We start from the raw sequence: 18,565 nt of genomic DNA, 5'->3' as shown, positions 1-18,565 counted from the left end.
TTATACGATCAGCTATAATTCTTGATATCCACAAATGATTTTTTTGCTTATTCTGAACACCCTTTTTATAATCTTTTAGTGTAAACAAGGTAGGAGTGTGGTTTCTTCTTTCTAATTTAATAAAGACCAGATTTATATTTTAGTTTTTGGATTTTTCCTTCTTTTTCATTTAAACGATTATATTTCTTGATGCCCACAATTTGTTTTTGCTGATTCTGAACACCCTTTTTGATAATCTGTTATAGTTTAAAGAAGGAAGGTGGGTAGGGTGGTGGGTGGGGGTGGGCGGGTGGGTGGAGATGGGGGGATGTGTATCACGGCCAGATGGCTGTGTTGGAGGTTCAAAGAAGAAGTGTGTAAGGAGGAAGAGAAGAAAAATAAAGAAAAGGGCGTCTTCTCATATATCAGATCAATCAGCAGCTGATAAAGTTGACAAGTCTTTCCCTTTGGATCGTTCATTCAATAATCCCACTTTCTATGGTACCTTTTTTTGTTTTGTTTTTGTTTTTTGATTCTTGATTGTGTGTGCGTACATTAATTTGTGTGTTTGGAATTTGCTTGTTTTCATGTTCAATGTAATTGTGATTATCGGATTTTGATCTATAATGTTGAATGGAGTATGAGACTATTCTGTGTTTGGAGTTTAATTTATTTGTACTTGGTTTAGTTAAGTTGAAGGTTGGTTGGCTGCATTTATCTTTGGAGGTTGTTTAGATGCTTTCTGATGGGAGAATTTCAACTTCTTTTGGCGTAGCTCACTTTTTATTTTCATTTTTTCCATTTGGGAGCTGTGTGTTAGGGTGCTCGTGGGGGTGGGGGGGGATGGGTGTGGGGTGTGTGTGGAGTGGTTTTGGGTTTGGAAAAGGGTAGAGAAGTGGTGAGTTCAAGGGAATGTGAAATTATGCTTTAATAGCGTACAAGTAGCAGGTAACTGTGGATTAGTTGAGGTGTGCACAAGTTAGCTGGGACAACATTGTTATACAAAATGCTTTAATGGCATAGTGTAGCCGATTCTTTACATAGCAGAAGAAAGGCTTGTGCTAATTACTGGATGAAGGAGGAAGGGGAAAGGAAAAGGAACTGTTTTGACAGTTTTATTGTCCATGTTATGCACCTATTTAAATCGATTTAAGTGTATGGTATGGGTAGTCTAGATTGCAATGTGTATAAATAGCTAGGTACAAATCCTAGAGAGATGAGGAGGCGATGCCCAAATTGTTAAAAAGGTTTAAAATTTTTCTCCTTATGAGATATAGTAGCTGATAAATGTCATTAATCTTTGCCAACTTAATTAGCACACACCTGTGTGGTGCTGATAGGTGAAATGCGTACCAAGGTTTTTCTTCAACGATTTCTTTCTTTCTTGATTTTTTTTTTGAAATATGGTAAGCCCCACTCCCCCATATCCTCATCTAGGAGCCAAACAGTTTCCCTTTCCACTTTGCTCCCTTGTCGATTTGAATCTCCAACGTGTGGTTGGAGGTAGAGAGTCCTAACTACTATGCTATCCTTCTCTTGACAATTTGACACTTAGTATTTGAATAAACCATACCGTTACTAATGGAAGCGAGTTTATAAATTTGGCCCTCTTCTTTTAGGTTGACTGTCTAAATGAAATATGATTATGAGAATGTAACACGAGGATATGGATAATTGCTTATTCTTTGTGTCAAAATAGACAGTGTGATTAATGGAAATTATAAAGATACTGCGCTTATAAATGTGCTTGGATGTATCTCACAGTACCAATTGAAGTCCCAAAGAAAGATTCAAGCTGTTCTCTTATATTAATAATGTTAATTGATGGTGTATTATATATCTTATACAACGCTAAATTACTAAAAATTGCTAATATCCTTGCAATGTTTTCACTTCTAAAATGAGCGGTGTGCCTTTGAAATTGGACTAAGCAGGTGCCTTTAGATCATGACCGATATCTTCTCTATCATATCTTCAATTACCTTCCGTCATTCCCGGGAGGGATATTTTGCATAGTTTAACTTCACATTACTTCTATCTGTTCAACCTAAAGCTGGATAGCGGATAAAACATCACTACCAACCTTTTCTAACATTTAGTGCTATAACGCAAAAACAGGAAGCACTGAGGAAGCATGGTTTGATTCTGCTGCAATATTCGATTCTGATGGCAGTGACGAAGATTTCCAGAGCGTTGCTGATGGTATGGCTTTCTAACTTCAGCCTTTACATTCTATCTGCAGTTGTGAAATTTAAGAATAGAAATGTAAACACAATATTCTGCAGATGTGCTCTCTCTCAACAGCTTTGATTGTGGGCGAACCAGCGTAGCTTCTTTGAGAGATGCCAATCATGGGGATGCTGAGGTCCATGCCCACCCAAACAATTTGCCGCATCCAAAAGATGCAGATTCTAGAACGAAACTTGATGGACCCCACAGTGAGGTACAGCCTGTATTTATTGATGAAATCTCTTCCTCGGCTAATGAAAGCAGCGGCAGGGAAGATGGTTTGTTGGATAACTGTGGAATTCTTTCAAACAACTGTTTGCCCTGTCTTGCTTCCACGGTTGCACCAGTTGAGAAGAGAAGATCTCTTAGCGATAATTCTCCAAGTGCTAGGAAGAAAGCTGCCTTAAAACTTCCTTTCAAATGGAGAGAAGGAAATCCTAATGCTGCTTTGCGTAAGTTTCTATGTCTCCCCTTTTTCCCTTGTGGTCTAGTTGCTTCACTGTAGTGTTTATCCATGTGCATCCATAAGTGATTCGGTGTTCGTATTTATTTCTACTTTTCAATGCTCTTTCTGAAATTAGTTTTTGACTACCTTTTACCAATTGCACAGAATGAATCAACTGATTTATGTTTCCATCAACCATGGGGAAAATGAAATTTCATGAATTGCTTTGTTGACCTCAGCCTATTATAGGATTTAGTATTGTTGTGGTGAATTTTCTTTTTCTTCCAAAAAGAACTTGTTATATTCTTCAACTATCATCTTCTTATTAGAAAATGTTTGTGCCATCTGATGCCAAGAAGAATTACTCTTTGGAATTTACGTTATCCTCGGCGCTCCTAGAAATATTGCTTGCAAACAGTTGTGGACAATTTTGAACTGTTTTCTTCTTCTTTCTACGGTATAATTGGCATAGGTTCATTGAGTCTGAACTGGTACTGATAGATAAATACCTTAACCTTACAGTCGGAGGATGCTTACCACTTGTGCAACCCTCTCTTGTCGTAAGATAGCAACTTAGTATTGATACATCGCAATAAATATGATTTCTTTGGGCATTTTGGAGGTCAGGTTATTTCAGGGATTTGACTCATTAATGAAAATCCAAATGGAGGATATTTGTTACAATTGATTCGAGAGATATCTAAATTACTCCCTGCTGTTACTAGTGTCAAATGTACAATGTTTGTTGATGTTCCGTTATAAAACAAACTAGTGAAATCAGGAAGAGAAGGAAAGGAATGAGGAACAGGGTTAGTATGATCAAGAGTAAGTGGATAATGATAGAATCATAAGTCAATTTTCAGTATGAAAGCTGCACTCCAGATTTTGATTTGTAGATAGGAATGAGTACCATCATCTTCCATCTGTTTAACGGATCAGGGAAATGAGGAAAAACAAACTGACTCTTATCCTTTATGTGGTACAGTTTCGTCTAAAGCCCTGCTTCAAAGACCAATAGCTGGTTCCCAAGTACCAGTTTGCCCGTTGGAGAAGAAAATGCCTGATAGTTGGTCGCAGATTGAACCGGGCACTTTTAGGGTTCGGGGAGAAAACTATTTCAGGTAAAGTGCTTCCTTCTTTAAGTGCTCACATGCCCAGAGTTACGTACAAAAGCTTATATAAAACTGTGTTTAATCATGTAAAAACTTAGAGAACATCCATCTGATAATCGCACTAGTTCCTATGTTGTACTTGTATATGATATTTCATATCACATATTTGCTTTGTGCAGGGATAAAAAGAAGGTACTTGCTCCAAATCATGCAGCATATTATCCTTTTGGTGTTGATGTATTTTTAAGCCAGAGAAAGATATTTCATATAGCTCGACTTGTGGAACTTCCCGTCATTGAACATTCTGGGACACTTCCTCCCATTCTTGTCGTGAATGTCCAGGTATCATTTATTTTAGAATTTATGTAAATGAGTATTTATTTCATTTTTTTTCTTGATCTAACTTCATAAAAGCTTTCAAGATTCTGAAAGTTTTTTCAATGTTATCTGCTTTGTTCATTTTAAGATTGTTGGTGCAATTTATTTTTCTCTTCAAAGTCTAAAGTATTCTGCATCAGTTTTAAATTTTATAAAAGCTAGTTGAATAGGAATATTTGGCCCCCCTCATGGGTTAATTGAGTATATATGAAATGTAGCGTAACCACTAATTGTGTCCTAATTATACCGTGTTTCATTATTTGAGTAGTCATTTAATCATTTATCTGTATGCAGCCATTTCATACCATGCTTAGCCTTGCCTTTTGGTTTTAGCTTTTCTATGCCCCCAAAGTGCTCCTGTTAGCGCTCAACTCAGCCTTTTCATACTTCATATGTGCTGTGGAATTAAATGTACCCGTGTAGGCATCATTGGTTACTTTCTTAATGCCTATATTCATAGGATTTGCCACTTTATCCTTACTTTCTTAATGTTCTACACTCATTGGATTATCCATTTTATATGTAACTATTTCCTCATGTTGCTGAGGTGCTGTTTTCTTCTGCAGATCCCGTTATATCCTACCGCAATTTTTCAGGGCGAAATTGATGGTGAAGGGATGAGTTTTGTCTTGTACTTTAAGCTTTCAGAAAGTTATGCTAAGGAACTTCCACCTCATTTTCAAGAGAATATCAGGGTAAGTTTGAGAATTCATGTTTTCTCATATTTATCCTTTTTCTTTCCTCTTTTTTCTGTGTATAACTTGTTTCAAAATCACTCTTTTATACTGTCAGTTTCTCCATTTTATACTATTAGATATATTCTTATCAGATTTTGGTTAGCGAGTTAGTATTTGACAAATAGTTATTACTTTCCTCCCCTGCTCTTATCTTGGACAGAGGCTGATTGATGACGAAGTGGAAAAAGTAAGGGCTTTTCCTGTTGAACATACTGCACCTTTCAGGGAAAGATTGAAGATATTGGGACGTGTTGCAAATATGGAGGACCTTCCATTAAGTGCTGCAGAGAGGAAGCTTATGCATGCCTACAATGAAAAGCCTGTTCTTTCACGTCCTCAACATCAGTTTTACAAGGTAAAGTTAACCCAGATTTTGTTCATTTTAGATTTGCGTCTGATTTGGCTGTACTTCTTGTTCTACTCAAATTTGTTAAAAGTCCAACCGAATGATTTGTGTAAATGCTGTCATTCCCTTTTAACGTTTACTTTTAAGGAAAAAGGTGACATGCCATTTTGAATGGCGAAAAATCATCCACTAGTATGGTGTAAATTAAGATAGTTCTTCGGTGGCTTGGATAATAAAGTAATTTACCTATCAACAAAGATTACTGAATGAATGAAGAGCTTTTTTAGAATGACAGATGAAACATGAACCATCTTTTGTCGTAAATTGCTGGAGACACTCTTTCTCTATGTGGAAAACTTCTCCTTCTCATGACACACATTTTAACTTCTCATCTGAAAGTATTAGATTTTTACACATTTTGCTTTGCATTTGTTATGGAAGCATACTTCACCTAAAAAATTTCATCCGAAAATTTATTTACAAATGCTTCAGTTTGCATACATCTAGAGTGTGGCCCAATTTCTCGATTAAGAAAGAAATATGTAACAAGGTTTTGAATCTGACGTCGGTTGCTAATGATCTTTTTTGCAGGGAGAGAATTACTTTGAGATTGACATAGATATGCATAGATTCAGTTACATCTCTAGAAAGGGTTTTGAGACATTCCTAGATAGGCTAAAGCTCTGTTGCTTGGATGTTGGGCTAACAATTCAGGTAAATATTTGTCTCCGACGTACCATTCCTTTTTCTTCTTTTCTTTTCCAGATTATTTTTCGGCCTTGGAAGTCATTTTTTCCATCTAGGTAATGCCTTTTCCCACTTTCCAAGCAGGGAAATAAAGCTGAAGAATTGCCGGAGCAGGTTTTATGTTGTATACGGTTAAATGAAATTGATTATGCAAATTATCAGCAACTGGGGTCGGAATAGAGAGCCCCTTGAATAGCTGCACAGACAGTGGAAGTGTTAAGATATGGCAAATAAAGAGAGTTACTTAGAGAAGTTCAGCTGTCCCTCGCTTTTGGTGCCTACCTCTCTGTCTTTCCATTCCTCCATTTATCAAAATCTTCGGTGTCTCCATAATGCAAGCAGATTATAAGTGTAGCAGGTTCCATGGGAACTGCTAAGGATGATTTCTCGCATTCAGATTACTATGACATGAGTTCTGGACAAGTCGATTGCATACTGCATTAGCTATATACGTGTATGAATTCATGGACGACATTGAGAAATCAGTTAATGGAATAAATTCTAATTCATTCTTTTTGTTTGATAATATAACAATCTGTTTAATTAACTTTGCAGCAACACCAGATTTTTAGTGCTTTTGATGTTAAATAAATGCCAATATGTGGGGGAGGTAAAGGTCTTCATATGTAATGGATGCTTGTGTTGATTTTCACCAAAATCAGATACTTTTTAGTACTTGTGTTCTTAAACGCCAATATATTAGGGTAGAGGAAGATTTTAAAAGTGTAATGGACACTCAGTTTTGATTTTCACCAAAACTACATACATTTCTACTGGGACAGCCCGCGCACGAAGCATCCTGTGTTCACGTAGGTTCCGAGGAATGGCCGCACCCCAAGGGGGTGTGATGTAGGCAGTTTACCCTAATGCAAGCATCAAGCGGCTGATTCCACGGCTCGAACTTGTGGCCTATAGATGACACATAGGCATACATTTCTACTGACAGTGTAAAATTTGTTTATGCTATCAGTGTAATTTGGCCTGTCATATCAGATAGTCACAATTTCTATAAATTACCATTGGATGCTTAACAAATAAAGTTACCTGCTAAATGTATATAGTGAGCTGATCCAAAACAATGACAAGACCGAAAGATTGAAGTGAAGAGTTGCATTTGCAGTTTGATCTTCTGTATTAAATTGTTTCTATAAAATTATGTGAAGAACAACAAAAAGTTGAAGTTCAAGATTTGCAGGGAGGAAGTGGTTTCCCACATAAACCTCTATTTCCAGAGTATGAGCTTTTAGGAAAATCAACAAATGGCTTCCCATAAGGTATTTTCCCTTCCAGAAGATTATCTGAGAGGTTCAGCTCTTTCAGATTTCTCAGCTTTAAATACTTCTCAGGGATTCTGCCGGTGAAATGATTCTTGTGCAGCATCAGTCTCTCCAGAGTGCTAACATTGGCCAGTGATGTTGGCAGGTTAGAGCCTAATCTGTTATAACTGAGATCCAATGTCTGTACTGATATCAATGCTCCTATGGATGTTGGTAATCTACCTTTGAGAAAATTATGCGATAAATTTAAGTATCGGATATTTTCTTGTTCTCCCATCCCAATCTGCTCAATGGCACTTGAGAAACTGTTATCGGAAAGATCAAGATATGCCAATGATCCTCCTTCAAACCTGCTCTTCATCTGGAAAACTGAATTCACACTGCCTTCTAGCTTATTAGAGTGAAGGTCTAGAACTCCAAGATTTTCAAGATTTGTGACAGTAGAGGGAATCTCAGAAACAAACTTGTTATTTGAAAGATTTAAAGTATAGAGCTGAGTAAAACTACCGATCCAAACAGGAATCCTTCCTGAAAGTTGGTTAGCTGACAAGTCTAGTTCTTGCAATGATTTGGCTAGTGGTTTTATATAATCTTGAACTTCACCATGAATTCCACATCCTGCTAAGTAGATACGCGACAGTGATGGCAACTGCATAAGCCACTTAGGAATGGTTGACATTTTCAAAAGGTTGAATGATAGATCCAATGATTGAAGATTTGAAAGGGAAGAAATTTGATGAGGCAATGGTCCTTCAATCATGTTATGAGATATACTCAACAGGAGAAGCTGAGAAATCTCGCCTATTGATCGTGGTAACTGACCAGATAACTGGTTGTAACTGAGATATAACTGTGTGAGTGACTTCAGATTACCTAAACCAGAAGGAACAGTACCCTTAAGCTGATTATTTTCAAGTGAAAGTCTCTGAAGGGAAGTCAAGTAACCAATCGATGGAGGTATCGTTCCAATGAGGCGATTATTTTGCAGTCTTAGAAATTGCAGAGAAGACAACTGGCCAGGTTTTGAAGGCAATGTTATCTCTCCCTCAAGCTGATTGTCATTTAGGTAGAGACTTGAAATGGAATACAGTTTAGCAACGGAACGAGGGATTATCCCGGTTAATGAGTTATTAGATAAATCAAGCTCTTTCAATACTTGCAGATTGCCAATGTTTTCTGGTATATTCCCATTCAAGAAATTATCTTGAAAACACAAACTTTCTAAATTTGTCAAGCTTGTTATAGACTCAGGAATTGCACCAGAAAGTTTATTTGAATGTATATCCAATCTTCTGAGATTCTTGAGACCTCCAATACATGAGGGAAGAAAACCAGAAAAGCTATTTTCTTGGAGATACAATTCTTCAAGTTTAGACAACTTACATATGCTTTGTGGTAATGAACCACTAAAATTGTTACTAAGAAAGTTGAGTTTTCTGAGATTTGGAAGATGTAAACCAATGGAAGGAGGAATTTGCCCCGCGAGTCCAACGAGTTCACTCATATCGATAACCTCAAGAAACTTCAGAAGTGTAATTGAAGGAGATAATTCTCCTGCCATAGTAGATTGAAATGGTGCATTACCTGAAGTATAGAGACCTGGTAAATTGATTTGTACAACTCTACCATTTTCATTATTGCAAGAAATGCCTTCCCATTTGCAACAATCTTGGCTTTTCCATTTATTTAATCTGCCAGAAGTATCTGAATGAATTCTAGCCTTGAAATCTTGAAGACCCTTTAAATCATTTGGATGACATGACTTGCTTTTGCATATGGTTGTGAGAGTTAGCAATAGAAGAAACCAAAGAATTTGAGAACCCATTTTTCTTTTCTTTTTTTTGTTTGCAGGAACTGTGGATGGTTTATTCAAATATGCTGAAAAAGTTGGGAGATTTTGTGAACTGAAATGATGGTCAAAGATCTTTAAAACAATGATTTTGTTTAAAGTCTGTTTCTTTCTTTACAGATTGTAATATTCTGAAAAGCATGTAATATGTCTTAATTGTTATTTGCTTTTTTCAACTTAGAGAAAGATTTAACATTAAACAAATGGAGAAAAGCAAATCCAGACTTTATTAAACGTTACAAATGTCAGTTACTAACTACTCCCAATAGATATTCGGATAACTAAACTAATCCTCTGCTTTGCCAGCAGTGTTGACAAAAGTCAATGCTGCTGTTAGTCCTCAGAAACGCCAAAGTAATATTTTGTCCACAGAAACTGCTTGTTTTGTACTTTTTTTTTAGATTTAACTTATACACATTGACGAAATAACTTTTTTTTTAAAACATAAACGTTGCATATTAAAAATTTCATCCTATGTGCATCCGTCCTGGAGGGACTGATCCATTATTCACCGGGCCTTGGAGCGTGCTTTACCGATCCTTCGGGTATTTAAGTAATACTTGTAGTTAATTTCTAAATTTAAATTATATATGTCTTTGTAAGGACTTTTTACTATAAGTATCATTCAACTTATTATAATAGATTAATTACTTTATTTTCTAAGTTATCATATACCTTTGTTTTCTATATATAGTTATTCCTAATTATTGCAGGTAATAGTGTAAAAATACACACGAAAGTGAGAATCTTAGGGGTCGTTTGTTTTGAAAACGAGTTACGCTTGAATTAGTTATGCTGAGATTAGACATCCTAGTTATTTCTTATTGACTGTTTGATATGTTGTATTAATTCTGAAATTGTTAATTTTACTATTTTATCCTGGAATTACTATTCCACGCTCTGATAGGTATAAATTATCCCAATATTTTTTTTAGTATTGGCATAATTTATCCCAAAATTAGTAACCAAACCAAGAACAAGACGGTCCAAAATTTTTATACTAAAATTATCTTTACTTCTACCAGAGTACTCCTTAGTTTTTGAATGACTTAATTGTGTAAAGTTGTGTTTACATTGTCGTAGAAGTTAAACTCATGCTACTTTTACCACCCTAAGTTTCTAAATGATTGACCATAACTAATCTTTGTCCACATCCCAAGCCATTGCCACAAAATCCCAAAAAACAGAAAAAAAGAAAAAGAAAACTATTCTGTCATTTCTACAACTAGGCATGAGATCTCATATCAAAAGACAAAAGTTTGACAATTGTAATGTTGTTCTGACATCTTCCAAGTTTCTAGATATATTTAATAATTCTGAGGACAATTGTATAATCTTCCTCTTTTTCTTATATTTCTAAGTTTGTAGTCAGGCTTTCTTGGTTCGAGGACAGATCGCCCAATCATCTGATATTGTTTGTTGAACAAAATCTTAGTTGGCTCCTAAAGATTCCATCCGTCTCATATTAAAAGTCTTGTTTACTAAAAATAATTATCTCAAAATATTTATTATTTTAGAAGTTTAAGAAAAAATTAATTATTTTTTTCTTTTTTACACTTAGTAATAATTGTTCTTAAAGATGTAGATAACATATAAATAGAATAAGTATTCAATGAAGAGAGATTATATCTTAAAACATAAATAAGGGTAAGATAGTCCAATCCTTTTCCTAATTAATATTTTTTAAAGAGTGTGTAAAAGAGAAATAAGACACAAAATATGAGACGGAGGGAATAAGTTTATAATATTAAGAAAATAGTACACTCCAAAAGACAAACCCTTGAATAGAGAAATGTAAACAGAAACAGTGTGATCAATTAGTAGATATAACCTAAATGCATAAGCAGAAAAGCCTACACCATGTCTATTTCATTCATTCATATACGATGAAATATAATTGATTCATTCATAAATAACCTAATAAACTAGGCACCCCCCCCCCCCCCCCTTCTCTCTTAGAACTTACCAATGCAGTATGCAGGATAAAATTCACAAATCAGCCATTTGTAATTGAACAATAGTCAATAATGTCATAAAGTTTCAATATCCTAAAATTTCACTAGTGAGATTTTGAAACTACATTACAATAGCTATTTTTTAAGGAATTTTTACCTCCTATAGCAAAGGTTAACACCTTTATTAAATAAATACCATTTAAAAAAATTATATTCTATACATACCTTTTAATGTTTATAGCAAAATATCTAATTTTTCTTAAGCCACTAAATACGTTATTCAGTAACATTATTTTCTTTCTCTCTCTACTTTAATACATGTCATTCTCTTCCTCCTTTCCCTGAAAACACGATGCTCAATCTCAAAATTCTTCTCAACCACATCACCTATCATTAATTGCAAACATTGATTTTGCCTGGTATACCACGAAGACTTCTCTGACGAACCAACTTCGAAAGACGGATAATTCGTGCTTGGATTGTGAACTCTCTGATAATGGGACGCCTTTGCTGTTGGTGATTGCCATAATAATTGGGTGAGGAATTTCGTGTGTGATTATGGGGAAGTTGGTAAGAACGATGAGTTTGCAGATTACTCATAGTTTCTTTGATGGAGAAATAAACGAACAAAGTTGTGGATGTTCTTTGAGTTCTTGAAAACAAACAAAGAGTAGCAAAAACTCATGTAATAAGAGCCAGAAATTAGGGGTTGTTCTTGAATAAAGACGACGGAGTTTGGGGCTGAGCAATTTGATTTTCTGTTAATATATTTCAATATTTTTTCAATGTATCACGTTGTATTTTCGTGTATTTCATTGTATTCATTGTCTTTTTTTCATTGTAATTCAATGTATCTCGCTGTATTCCATGTATTTCATTGTATTCAATGTCTTTTTTTTCATTGTATTTCAATGCATCCCGCTGTATTCTATGTATTTCATTGTATTCACTGTCTCGCTATATGCCATGAATGTATTCATATATTTTTTAATTAATATAATTTATGACGTATTATATAATTTCTCTGAAGATTGCTATGTTTTTGGGGTATTTTTTGGTTGTGAATCTTTTTTATAACTGGATATACAAAATTTGTGTGTTATAATTGAGTTTGTTGAGATATATTAGGAGTCTATTATGTTAATTGATTCACTTTCCATTTAAAAACAGTGTAACCCCCAGTTTCACGTCGTGAATACAGTCGAATATAATAATTTGTCCAGCTGTAATCCCATATTTCATGTCATGAATACAATCGAATACACCCGAATACAACAACTGATTAGCTGGATTTCTCCTGATTCACGCCTATTTTTGCTATTTTATTCATGAATACAGTAGCTTAAATACATCTAATACATCTCATAACAACAGAAAATGTATCTACAATCTGTAATATAGAAAATGATATCTATAGATAGCTAATTACCACTAAAAGATAATACTTAGATGAAAATTTCTCATTTTTTACTTATAGGAAAGTAGCTATCCGGCATTATTACTACATGATGATAAGCCGTAAAAATTGCACGGGACGCCCTATTTGGTCGCCCCCATTTAACCTATACCCATTTTTTAAAAACTTTTAACTCGTACCCACTTTTTAAACAACTTCAGCTCCCTTTCTTCTCCGCTTCAGTACCTCACCAGAAGAAAGCAAGGATCTAGATTGAGATCGATATGCATAAAAGCAACATCACAAGCTGTGCAAAAGCTACCCTTTCACGTTCTTACTTTATTTTTTAGTTTTCTTTTTTCCCTTTGAGAATTGGAATGACTGCTCTAGCTCTCTCCTCTGCTTTCTACCCACTAATCCAATCACCCAGATGATACATGTATATATCCCACTCTGACCTTTATTTTTTTCTTGTGACTTTCACATTTTTAATTAATTTAAAAATATTTATACCTTCCTAGCTAATACAAAACGAGCAACTGTATGTAATATTAATAGGTGGTAAAAAAACTTCAGCTCTAGTATGTAATATTAATAGGTGGTAAAAAACTTCAGCTCTAGTATGTAATATTAATAGGTGGTAAAAAAAAACTTCAGCTCTAGTATGTAATATTAATAAGTGGTAAAAAAACTTCAGCTCTAGAGCTGAAGTTTCCCAGTTACAAAACAAAAACTTCAGCTATGAAAACTTCAACTCTAGTATGTAATATTAATAGGTGGTAAAAAACTTCAGCTCTAGAGCTGAAGTTTCCAGTTACAACACAAAAACGGCCCGGCTACTAGAATGCTGAAGTTTTGCGTGATTGGCTTTGCTACTTCAGCCTCGTATGCTGAAGTTATGCGAAAAAATGGGTACACTTGTAATTTTTTTTGCAAAGCGAGCACAAGTTAAAATGTGACACAAAAGCGGGTATAGATACAAATTCCCCTGATAAGCCAGACCCTGTCTAGCCCATCTTAAACTGATAATGAAATGGGGAGAACACTAAATCACACATGCGAGCCACATAAATCACACCTAGATCGTAGATCAAAACAGAGTTCTGGGCAAAGTTCAATGTCAAGAATGCGGTCCTTTCTGTGATCGCATAATTTGTTTGCGAGCCGCAAAATTGACTGCAAACCAATCATGGAGGCTGCTGAAGGAAGAAAATGCGATGCAAAATGCGGTCGCATTTATACAATGCGGACCGCAAAACATCAATGCGGTGAAGGCCTGGAAACTAGGGTTACATTCTGCGATGGACTTGTCAAAAATGCGAACTGCATGTTTGCTTTGCGACACAAATGCGGTCGTATATTTGAACTGAAAGGGTATTTTTATCCATTTTCTCTCCCGATTTTCAGCCCACTATAAATAGATTTATGATGATTTTGTGGGCTCATCTTGTCTAGTTTTTGAGCTACATTCCAAGACTTAAATATTCTTCACTTTTGGAAGATTTTGGGTCAAGAATCTTTACTTTGTAAACTTTATGGCATTTAGTATTCTCTTGCTTTTGTATTTTAGTATGAGTAGCTAACTTTAAATACTAAGGTTGTGGACCCTAAATGGGTGTTTAACATTGAATATATATATAATGGTTGGTTGATATTTATTTACTTCTCATTCTTCATTTATTGTTGGTGGTTGCAAACATTAACAAGTGCCATTAAATTCTTGCTTTGCTTGGGAAAGTGGGTTAGAATTTGGTAGAAGTAAATATCAAAGACTCAAGGCTTTAAACCTTGTTTAATAAAATCGCTTAGGAATAAATGAGTTTTATTTGGCATATATTGATTGTTCTTAATTGCAACTCTTTTATATTTGGAAAAATCATAAAGAGAAAATACTACCCAACTATTGGAAAATATTGGGTAGTTATTTAGACATCATTTGCATATCAAAAGGACCTTACATTAGAAATATATCATATTAACACCGATAGCATTACACTTCATTAAAAGGGACACAACCTTGGTTTCTTTAATCCAATTATTTACAGTCTCAATATTCCAATTAGTTGTTACTTTAAAACAAAGTCAACTCAAACTCTTGTTAATGTTAATTCATACTCTTGTTACCGTAACTAAATAGAATTATGACTTTAGTCGAGCAACACACTATTTGAGTAACCTTTTCACACCTATTCCCTGTGGGATTTGATCGCAACCTTGTTGGGTTACTATATTTGACACCGACCGCCTTACACTATTTCTTAAAGTGTAATTTAATCGTATCAAATTTTGGCGCCGTTGCCGGGGAATACGGTTTTGAAATTACTAAGTAGTGTGCGCTTTACTTTACGTCTTATTCTATTCCATCACACTTTGCTTGTTTTGCTTGGTGTTGATAGGAAAACATGTCTGAATATGGCGATGACGTAGAGGCAGATATGGGAGAAAATCCTTTTGTAGACATCGAGGAGTACATTGAGGATACAAATGCTATTGTACCTCCAGCTGTTGGCGCTGCAACATTCAAAGTGGAACACGGTTTAATCCTTATGCTCAAAGCAGAAGGGTTCTTCAGAAATTCCACCGATGATGATCCAACACAACACCTTAGAAACTTCTTGGGTGTGTGTGCAATGTACAAGCAAAATAATGTCTCTGATGATTCCTTGAGGTTGAGATGCTTCAAGTATTCTCTAGCTGGGAAATGGCTCCAGAATCTGCCACCGAACTCTATCCATTCTTGGCCCGAACTTGTCCGGGCGTTCTTGTCTAAGTGGTTCTGCAAAGTAAGAAGTCTGAGCTGCAGGATAAAATCTTCTTTTTCAAGCAAATACAGGTAGAACAGTTGTGTGAGGCATGGGATCGATTCAAATTATATTTGGTGAGGTCTCCAAACTATGGTTTTCCAGATTCTATGCTATTGGAAAAATTCTATATGGGTTTGGATCCTATGAACCAAGCTATAGCCAAGAATGCAGCTGACGGATCTTTCATGGATAAATCATTCGCAAGGGTGACACAAATCCTCGACAAAATGGCAAAGCATAACCAAGCATGGCACTCCGAGGACACAACAGGTGGAATTAAATATGGTTCCCCTTCCTTGAGCAACATTATCAAGGAAAATCAAGAGGGAGATCAGGTGATTGCAGGGCTCGCTACAAATGTCAATGTGTTGACAAAGATGTTCACCGAGAGCCAAACGAAGAAAGTGAATGCGGTGGAAGATGTGCAACCCTTATCAAATGAGGATTTTGAGGAAGTAAATTATGTCAACAACCCTCAAGGAAGGTATCAAAGGCAACCATACCATGGTCAATGGCAACAAAACCAATGGAGGCATACCCCACGAGGGCAAAGCAACCAACAATGGAGACATGACCAAGGTAGCTCGCATCAAGGAAATTGGAACAACAACAACAACTTTGCAAACCGTAGCTCCAACCCCTATGTTCCCCCAAAGGTTCAATACACAAATCAAGGGTCCTCAAGTGATTCTAAGTTAGAAAGCATGCTTGAAAGAGTATTGCAAAACCAAGAAAAGTCTGACACGTCCATGAGGAACATGACCGAGATTGTTGGCTCTCATACCGCATCCATTCAAAAACTGGAGATGCAAATGAGAGACTTTTCTAGGGAGCAAAACCCAAAGCAAAAAGGGCAACTTCCAAGTGACACTATTTCGAACCCAAAGGGTGGTGGAAATGGTCCAACTTCTCACGTCATGGCAATAACTACTCGAAGTGGGAAGGTGCTACAAGGAGAAATTGAGCAAGCGGTTTTAGGGGAAGAGGCCGAACAAGAAGTTGAAGTGGAAGAGCAAAGGGTTGTTGAAGTTGGAAGGGTTCCGGAAGAAGAGAAGGCGCAAGAAGGAACCGAGAAGGGGTAAAGGAAAAAGTGAAAGAGACATCAAAAGCTCCATCTCCTATTCCTAGACCTCCTCCTTTTCCTCAAAGACTTGCGCGAAGGGTTGATGATAGCAAGCTTGAGAAGTTCTATGACATTCTAAAGCAATTATCGGTGAACATTCCATTCTTGGAAGCTTTTCAAGAAATGCCAGGGTTTGACAAATATCTGAAGGATTTGATCACCAAAAAGAGTACCACAAAGAATGATGAGTAAACATGACTCACCGGGTTAGCTCTATTATTGCCACAACCAAAGTTCAAAAGAAAGAAGACCCGAGAGCCTTTACTATTCCATGCACTATCGGGGCGCATGATTTTGCAAGAGCCCTTTGTGACAATGAGGCTAGCATTAACTTGATGTCGCTCGTCATTTACAAGCAAGCGGGATTAGGGATTCCAAGGCCAACAAGCATGAGATTACAAATGGCCGATCGTTCCATTAAGCGACTGGTAGGAATTGTTGACAATGTGATTGTAAAAGTGGGAGAGTTCCATTTGCCCGCCGATTTTGTAATTCTTGATTGTGCGATTGATAAAGAAATCCCTATCATTTTGGGGATACCATTCCTAGCCACGGGAAGAGCCCTCATGGATTCGGAGCGGAACGAAATTAAAATCTGGGTGAATGATGAAGAAGTCACATTTCAAGTGACCAAGGCTATGAAACTACCCCATGAGTATGAGAGCATTTCAGTGGTAGATATTGTTGATGAGGTAGAAGATGCCATCGAAATAAAAATGGAAGAACAATGCCTTGGTGAGGCATTGGCGGCTATTTTGGTAAACTTTGATGGTGAAGACATGGATGGGTACATGGAGTCGGTAAATGCATTGGAGGGTCTTGGATCCTATACTTATACTCCGACAAAGCTTTCTCTTGACTTGGAGAATAGGGACACACCTCCCGCAAAGCCATCAATCATTGAGCCACCACAACTAGAGCTCAAGCCACTTCCTCCGCACTTAAGGTATAAATTTCTTGGCTCTAATGATACTTTACCAGTAATAGTTTCATCTTTGTTAAATGATATGCAGGTAAACCAATTGTTGGCAGTCTTGAAAGAGCATAGGCAAGCCATTGGATGGACAATTACGGACATCCGTGGGATCCCCGTGGGAATATGTGAACATTAAATCCAATTGGAGAGCGAGACGAAACCAAGTATGGAACATAAATGTCGGTTGAACCCATCAATGCAAGAGGTAGTAAAGAAAGAGATTATCAAGTGGTTAGATGTCGGGGTAGTCTACCCCATTGCAGATAGTTCTTAGGTGATCCCGGTGCAATGTGTGCCAAAAAAGAGAGGCATGACCATGATAAAAAATGATAAGAATGAGCTCATCCCAACAAGAACAGTGACTGGATGGCAGGTTTGTATGGATTATCGGAAGCTTAACAGTGCTACATGCAAAAACCACTTCCCTATGTCTTTTATTGATCAAATGCTTGATCAGCTAGCGGGGAGGTCATTCTATTGCTTCCTTGATGGGTATTCTGGCTACAACCAAATCAACGTCGCTTTGGAAGAACAAGAGAAAATGACTTTCACTTGCCCATATGACACTTTTGCCTTTAGCTGGATGCCATTTGGCTTGTGCAATGCTCCGGCCACTTTTCAAAGATGTATGATGTCCATTTTCTCTGACATGGTAAAGGACTTTCTTGAAGTTTTCATGGATGATTTCTTGGTAGTTGGTGATTCTTTTGAGCACTGTCTTAACAATCTTAGACAAGTGCTTAGGAGATGTGAAGAGACCAACCTTATGCTCAATTGGGAGAAATGTCACTTCATGGTGGACTAAGACATTGTGCTGGGGCACAAGATTTCAAAGCATGGCATTGAGGTCGACCGAGCAAAGATTGAGATTATTTTGAAGCTTCCTCCACCTACCTCCGTGAAAGGTGTTCGAAGTTTCTTGGGTCATGCCGGGTTTTATATGCGCTTCATCAAGGATTTCTCCAAGATCGCTAATCCTATGTGCAAACTCCTTGAAAAAGATGCCAAGTTTGTGTTTGATGAGAAATGCCTCAAAACCTTTGAGGAATTAAGGCAAAGGCTCACCACGACACCTATTATTGTCACACCCGATTGGTCTCTTCCTTTAGAGCTCATGTGTGAAGCCAGTGGTGTAGCCATTGGAGCAATGCTTGGCCAACATCACAACAAATTTCTCCATCCGGTCTACTATGCAAGTAAAACACTCAATGG

The 18,565-nt window shown here is 36.6% G+C and overlaps 3 protein-coding genes across 3 annotated transcripts; 2 read left to right on the top strand and 1 right to left on the bottom strand.

Annotated features, from left to right (window-relative positions):
- Positions 1-274: 274 nt before the first annotated feature.
- LOC107785140 (uncharacterized) lies at positions 275-6,482 on the top strand. The gene is made up of 9 exons (XM_075240716.1): positions 275-480; positions 2,098-2,181; positions 2,265-2,660; positions 3,639-3,774; positions 3,945-4,107; positions 4,710-4,838; positions 5,041-5,235; positions 5,818-5,940; positions 6,058-6,482. The coding sequence occupies exons 1-9, from the start codon at positions 300-302 to the stop codon at positions 6,151-6,153; spliced, it is 1,503 nt and encodes a 500-aa protein (XP_075096817.1). The 5' UTR covers positions 275-299; the 3' UTR covers positions 6,154-6,482.
- Positions 6,483-6,799: 317 nt separating this feature from the next.
- On the bottom strand, positions 6,800-9,095 carry LOC107785146 (uncharacterized). The gene has a single exon (XM_016606381.2). It carries the CDS (start codon positions 9,073-9,075, stop codon positions 7,156-7,158), a length of 1,920 nt encoding a protein of 639 aa, XP_016461867.2. The 5' UTR covers positions 9,076-9,095; the 3' UTR covers positions 6,800-7,155.
- Positions 9,096-16,571: 7,476 nt separating this feature from the next.
- On the top strand, positions 16,572-17,489 carry LOC107824139 (uncharacterized). The gene has a single exon (XM_016650877.1). It carries the CDS (start codon positions 16,572-16,574, stop codon positions 17,487-17,489), a length of 918 nt encoding a protein of 305 aa, XP_016506363.1.
- Positions 17,490-18,565: the final 1,076 nt, after the last annotated feature.

This window comes from Nicotiana tabacum, chromosome 20 (genome assembly GCF_000715075.1).
Source record: "Nicotiana tabacum cultivar K326 chromosome 20, ASM71507v2, whole genome shotgun sequence".
Taxonomy (NCBI): Eukaryota; Viridiplantae; Streptophyta; class Magnoliopsida; order Solanales; family Solanaceae; genus Nicotiana; species Nicotiana tabacum.
The sequence above is the reverse complement of the archived record's forward strand: the minus strand, read 5'-3'. Positions and strand labels throughout refer to the sequence as shown.